Below are 7,335 nucleotides of genomic sequence, written 5' to 3' on the forward strand. Positions count from 1 at the left end.
AAGACCAGTAACTCCAATTTGATATAGAAGTAATTATATTCCAAAACCAGAAATCTCACCTCAATGTAGCAACAAGGAAATTATAATACATGATTATAGCAAGGAACCAAGTCATCCTGTAACATACCCCCTGCTAGGGCCTTCCTGTAAACAATCACTCATGAATCCTAACTGTCTGCTGGCCTGTGTGCTCTCCGACAGTTCTGAAAGCCTTTACAATTCTCGGAGTCCTTGCAATCTCCTGGATTCTCAGTTCTCCAATCTTTTGATGCTGTGGATTCTCAGCTCTTTGATCTCCACAACTCTCTTGTCTTCACTCTCCACTCTGCAGTCTCTCTTGACACTGGCTGCCTCAATGTCTTCTTGATATATGCTTCTCAATTCTCCTTCTCTCAATTCTGCTGCTCTCTGTTCCGCTTTTCTCACACTCTGGGCTCTCTTTATATACAATCCTAGCCAGCATCTGATTGGTTAGAACTCAGTGCACATACAATTGGCTCTGCTCTTAGTTCCTCTCCTTAGGGCCCTAAGGGTTTCACACCTCTCAAGATCTAGATAACAAAAGGGTGTGGGCCTGGGGCCTCTCACCTATTAAGTAAAAGGTGTATTCTGGCCTACAATCAAGTCTCTCCTAATCAAGTTTCCCTTAACTGACTCTACCTGAGAAACTTCCCTTAACTAGCTCCACCTGAGGCCTATTGAATGGGGGGGGGGGGGGGGGGGGGGGGGGAGGATCTTTAATCACATTATCACCACAAACTATAACTTCCAAATCGGAGATGCTTTCATGGTTATATCAGAATTAGCAGATTTTGCTTAAATTGCAAGGTAAGGTGGAGTGTTTATATAAATGGGCACTTACAGGAATCCTAACAGAGGTGTCTTGAATTAGGGTACTCATTTGGAGTTAATAGTTCACATTTAAAAAGTGCTTTAGGGTGATACAGACCTTTCTTTATTACAACCCTGTTAGGTAGCAGCACAAATGTTCTCATTTTATGGACAAAGAAACACAGACTAAGTAATTTCTTCATCATCCTTGCCACTAATCAATGTCAGACCCAGGATTTGAACCCAGACCCCCCCAAGACTCCTTCCAACTCTAAATATATGATCCTATAAGCCCAAGTCCCCCGGTTCCTTATCTAGGGCTTTCCCCACCACACCATACTGTCTCATACCCACTACAAGGTCACCAAGGACAAACAGGTTTTTCTTGAGGCCCTGACTCCCATTTAAAGTCCTAATCTTTTTTACGTTAATACCTTTTCCTAAACCCATAATATTTGCCTTTCTGAAGTAATGCATTACACCCTCCAGTTAATGGGTGCAGATGTCACCAATGCAGCCCCATACCTATGTCCCCATCAGGGGATTTCCTTCACTGTAATTCTCCCATATCTCTCTCACACTTCCTCTCATCTAGTTGAGGTCTCTCTGGCCTGCAAGTTCCTTTTCTTTTCAATTTTAGGTCTCCCTTGATAGTGAATAAATTTCCTGCTGGTGCACCCGATTCAAGCTTTTTCAATTACAAGCCCTCTAAAGTAATTCTATTTCTTTCAAGCATTTACTTCATTTCCAATCTTCTTTCTCTCCAATGAATGTACATAACAAATAATGGGGAGGCTGTCTTGATTCCTTTTATGCCAAAGACTAAAATTTAATTTTTGTATTCATTATCCCAAACATTCAGTCTGGAGCCCCCATGCAACACACTGAGAGTGATCAGATAATAGTGGCAAAAGCTAGACTCCTCTGGATTTCCCTGTCATTCTCCCCTACTTTGTTCTGACATCTGCTCTGTTTAGCTATAAAATTAATAGTGATCTTTGAACTTCAGGAGCCTGTACAGAGGAAACACTGTCTGGGACAGATTGAAAAAATTCAAAATGATAACAATAAAATTGATTTCAAACCTGTTAACTTCATCAGATAGTAAGATCATAGAAATATGATAATTAGAAAAACCAGAGAGGTCTTACTGTAGGAGTATGGCAGAAGTATGGTAGTAAGTGTTTAACAATCAGTTCTCCAGGAAAGAAATAATAATAAATCAGTCTACATTTATCAAGCACCTACTATATGCCACATGCTGTGCTAAGCACTGGGGATATGAAAAGAGGCAAAAGACAGTCCCTGCCCTCAATGAGTTTACAATCTAGTACCCTAGACCCATTTAAGTTTAATCTGCATTATTATTTTCTCCATTACTTTCTTAATCTAGAAAATCAACAAACATGATAAAGCATTCCTTAATTTGTAGGGTACGCTGATTTAGGAGGTATACATGCTCATAGCAAAAATTTAATAACCAGCTTGCAGCCAGTCCAAGATTCCAACACATATCTGGAGTAGTATATGGTCATTTCTCTATTAGAAACTAGCAGGGGTCACTCAAGGTCTTTTAGGTGTCCATTCCAATGGTTAATAACACTCACAAAAAGTTCACCATAGCCCGTCTGTAGCCTGTCTTTTAAAACATAAACCCATATCCTTTAAAACAAAAGACTTTTTTCTTACTGATGTCTTGTTTTGACATCACTGTCATTTCTGCTTATACCCTTGCACCAGAACCGAAACTCCATTGTAATAAATACATCTGACAGTGTATGCAGCATTCTGTTTCCTCCTTTCATGCATCTCCCCTATTCCTTTCAGGGAACTGAGATACATTTCATTACCTGTTCTCCAAGACTGTAATTTTTTTTTCAGTTACTCAGAGTTTGATTTTCCTTTAGTGATTTTTTTTCATAATTTGTCAAAGTCACATATGTTGTTCTTATGGTCCTGTTGGTTTTACTCTGTATCAATTTATACAGATCTTCCTGTGTTTCTCTAAGTTTCTCAATTTTGTCATAATAATAATAGCTACCATTTCTATAATACTTTAAAGCTTGCCAAGCTCTCTCTCTCTCTCTCTCTCTCTCTCTCTCTCTCCCTCTCTCTCTCTCTTTCTCCAAGGCTAGTACTCTTTCTACTGTGTCTCCTCCCTCATTTCTTAATGTAATATTTCATTACATTCATATTCTAGTTTGTTCAGACATTCCTCAAACTATAGATACCATTCTTATTTCAAGTTTTTTGTTGCACAAAAGGGCCTGCTATTAATATGTAAATATGCATCATTACCATAAGCATGCATAGAATATGGGCCAAGTGTGCCTGGGTCTGCTGGCACATCCTGGAGCAATTACTACCATTGGCCCTTCACTAGAGGAATCTCTGGGTCAAAGGGTGACAATTTAGTCACTTTTCTTGTACAATTCCAAATAATTATCCAAACTAGTTGGGACACAATTCCACAACAGAATATGAGTATGTCTTTCTTTCCAAGGTCTCCTGATACTGACTATTCCCATTTTATTCATCTTTAACAATTTGCAGGAATGAGGTGAAATCTAGGAATTGTTTCAATTTTCATTTTTCTTATTTTTCTTGATTCAGAACACATTTTCATGTCACTGATAGTTTGAAATTCTTATTTTGAAACTTGTTTGCTCATATCTTCTGACCACTTATTTATGGCTTTTCATTTAAATCTGCGTTCTATTGTCCTAACCTCAGTGTATAAGGAAGAGCTGACCATCACCCTTCATACACATTTGAGCATAGCTTAAACAACTCTAGGCTCCATCTTGAATACTTCTTCCATATATTGAACTAGAGCTCAAGACTTTTGCATTTCTTTCTTCCTCTGGGGAGATAGACTGATATACCTTCTCAGGGTTTAGACAACAGATTTCTTTTGTTTGATTGGCTAAAAAATATATTAATGTTCAACACAACTGAGAGATGTCAGCTTTAGCTAGATCTTAAAATGTAAGTGATTCTTGGGGGAGACAGAGTTAGCCCTTCTTTCTATCCTCCTCCTAGTATTTTCTTGAATTCTTTGTTTATTGACTCTGTGGCAAACTTCTTGACACTCCCCCTTCCTCATTCTGTTTGCTATCAGCCCCAAACCTTAGAGATTCCTCTGATGACTTGTAGTTACTGGTCTCCACAGCTAGAGTCTGTTAACATATATTCAAGCAAACTTGTACAATCCAATCTATTTCAAATATAGTCTCAGGTCCCTGTGAAGACCAATTTTTAGCATCATTGTCTGGGTTTTAGCTATCCAGAGACATAGGAGAGAGGTAACATGTTGTATTGATAATGACATTGGATTCAGTATCAGAAGACCTGGTTCCAAATCCCAGCTCTACTGCTTACTACATGGGTGCCCTTAGGAAGTCACAACCCTTGTCTGAACCTTTGCCTTTCTCTTCTACTAAGTGAAAAAAATAGACTAAATAATCTCCAAGGTTCCTTCTAGCTCTAAATCTTTTGACTTTGATTTATTGTTTCTTGAAGTCTCATGGAGTCATTAGCTTCTACTTGCCCAATTTTAATTTTTAAGGAATTATTTTTTTTCAATGAGATTTTGTACCTCTTTTTCCATTTGACCAAATCTGCTTTTTAAGGAGTTCTTTTCTGTGGATTTTTGTGCCACTTTTACCATTTGGCCAATTCTGTTTTCTTAAGCTCTTATTTTCTTCAGTATTTTTTTTTGTGCCTCTTTTACCAACCTGTTGACTCTCTTTTCATAATTTTTTTGCATCACTCTCATTTCCTTTCCCAATTTTTCCTCTACCTCTCTTATTTGATTTTAAAAAAATCTTTTTTGAGTCCTTCTGGGAATTTTTGTTGGGCTTGTGTCCAATTCACACATTTTCTTTAAGGCTTTGCTTGCAGCTATTTTGACATCATTATTTTCTTCTGAGTTTTTGTCATGATCTTCCCTGTCAAATTAGTAGCTTTTTATGGTCAGTACATTTTTTATTTGCTCATTTTTCCAGCCTATTTCTTGACTTCTAACTTTATGCTAAAGTTGGGCTCTGTTGCTGGAGTGGAGGAAGTGCTGTCTCAAGCTCCAGGTTTTTTGTTTTCAGAGCTAGTTCTGTGGTTCTATAAGTTTTTTGGTGCCTCCAAGGTGGTACAATCTAAGGAAAGGGGTGGTCACTGCTCTCCTGGCCTGTGCTCTACTCTTTACCCAGGAAGAGCCCCTCCTCCCCTATGCCACAAGTGCTATAGTGTTCTTCTTAGCTCTGGAACTGTGACCCAAAATTGCATGTGGGCAGTGCAACAGAGTCCTGAACCCAATGCTTCCCTTCCCTTCCCCTTCCTCTCCCTTCCCTTCCCTTCCCTTGTAAACTTGCTCATGATTTGTCCAGCCTTCTTACCATCTGCAGCCTGAGAGCTCCTGAAGATGCTACTGCAGCTGCCTCCAAGGCCTGCTGTTGGTGGTGTGGTGTGGTGCTGTGTGCTGCACTCTAGGCCAACCACCACCCCAGTGTCACAAACCTTTCCTGCTGACCTTCTGAGTTGTCTTAGATTGGAAAAATGTCTCATGCCAACCTTTTGTTGGCTCTGCTGCTCAATAATTCAATTTGAGGTGTTATTTTAATGTTGTTTGGAGGGGAATGTTGAGAGAGTTCAGCTGAGTTCCTGCCTCTACTCTGCCATTTTGATTCCTCCTTTCACCCTAAATTGATGGTCCTATATCTGTCATTTTTACAACTGTTACAATATAGATAGATTGCCATTGTTATCATTGTTATAATGAATGGAACTGGAAAGCTGAGAGGATTCTAAGAAGAGAGCCTTTCCTAGTGAGAAGGGATAAAACTGAGAAATGGTGGAGTCCTGGTACATGGATGACTCTGTGGAGGATCAGAGGAAACCGCACAGATCCGAGCCGAGCACCTGGTCAGCCTGGAACAGCTGCAGTAGCTCGGTGTCTTTTACTGGAAACTGGACGCTGACAAGTATGAGGATGATCCAGAGGCAGAGAAGATCCGAAAAGAAAGAAACTACTGCTGGATGGACATAATAACCATTTGTAAGGACAAGCTGCCAAGTTATGAAGAAAAGATTAAGATGTTTTATGAAGAACATTTACACCTTGATGATGAAATTTGCTATGTCCTGGATGGAAGCGGATACTTTGATGTGAGAGATAAAGAAGACAAGTGGATCCACATCTTCATGGAGAAAGGAGACATGATAACACTTCCAGCTGGGATTTATCATAGCTTCACCCTGGATGAAACAAACTATGTTAAGGCGATGAGGCTGTTTGTTGGAGAACTGGTCTGGACAGCATACAATTGTCCAGCTGATCATTTTGAAATTCAAGGACAGTATTTGCAGTTTCTGACCCAAAGAGCATAGTGGTGCTCCCCGGAGACTGACATACTACTTGGAAATGGGCCAAACATGATAATTAAGCAAATTGTTAATAGTTTCTCCTTTTCTTCCACATCAAGGACTTGATTTTGAGTTATTTCCTTTTCAAGATTGTCTTATTTAAGAAGGGAAAAGTCATTAATATAACATGGAATGAACTGAGATTGTAGACAAATCCTTACTTAAAAAAAAAACAAAATAACTTTTTGTTTTTCTAAATATAAAGCAAGAATTCTGGTTTGGGTTTTGTGGATTCAGATAGTAGAAAATATGTCCCTAAAAGTAATAGAGTAAAATCCTTTTTTGCTAATATCTTTTAAAAGTAGGATATTAATCCCATCCCCAGCACTGTGAAGGATAAGTGTTTATGTATCAGGTAAGCATTAGAAATTGGTTCTAACTAATTGCTTAGTTAATTAGAAATCTCTTGATTCTAACTCTGAACCTTTTGGATGAAAGATACTACATGGATTCATTGTATCCCAAGGTATTAGTATTTCTATGGCACATCTACTGTTTGCCTACATCCTACAGAACCAGATCTTTCCAACATTGTAAGAAAATTTGCTTAGACTTTCCAGTGGAACTTAATTGTTTTGTGACATGGTTGTGCCTAATTTCTTAATTCTATAGAAAAATCATCAAACAGAAATCAACAATTCTTTGAAAAAGTGCCTTATTTCCAAACATTCAAAATATTTGGAAATCTGTCTTCATCTTGAAATTTTCAACGAGGTTAGTACTAACCAGGTCACATTCCTGTCCTAGAAGATGAGAAAAAGTGAAAGATTGAGTTAAATGAATGTCTCTTAAATTCTCTGTTTGCTAAAGTCGGCTGCCAGCCGATCAAATGATTCTCTTAGGACCCAAATACTCTCACTTACCTAAGTCATTATTCCATGTAAATAATCAAACAGAAAATGCTTAACTGCTAACTTTTTTTTTAATTTAAATTTATTTAACATATTTGGTTTTCAGCATTGATTTTCACAACAGTTTGAATTACAAATTTTCTCCCCATTTCTACCCTCCCCCCCACTCCAAGATGGCTTATATTCTGGTTGCCCTGTTCCCCAGTCAGCCCTCCCCTCTATCATCCCCTTCCCC

At 38.6% G+C, this 7,335-nt stretch overlaps 1 protein-coding gene across 1 annotated transcript; it reads left to right on the forward strand.

The window, feature by feature from the left end:
• Nucleotides 1-5,674: 5,674 nt before the first annotated feature.
• Nucleotides 5,675-6,378, forward strand: LOC118848185 (1,2-dihydroxy-3-keto-5-methylthiopentene dioxygenase-like). The gene is given in 2 exon segments (XM_036756994.1): nt 5,675-5,744; nt 5,747-6,378. Coding segments are annotated over 2 exon segments (537 nt in total). The 3' UTR covers nt 6,214-6,378.
• The last annotated feature ends 957 nt before the right edge of the window (nt 6,379-7,335 follow it).

The sequence above is a fragment of the Trichosurus vulpecula genome, chromosome 4 (genome assembly GCF_011100635.1).
Source record: "Trichosurus vulpecula isolate mTriVul1 chromosome 4, mTriVul1.pri, whole genome shotgun sequence".
Taxonomy (NCBI): Eukaryota; Metazoa; Chordata; class Mammalia; order Diprotodontia; family Phalangeridae; genus Trichosurus; species Trichosurus vulpecula.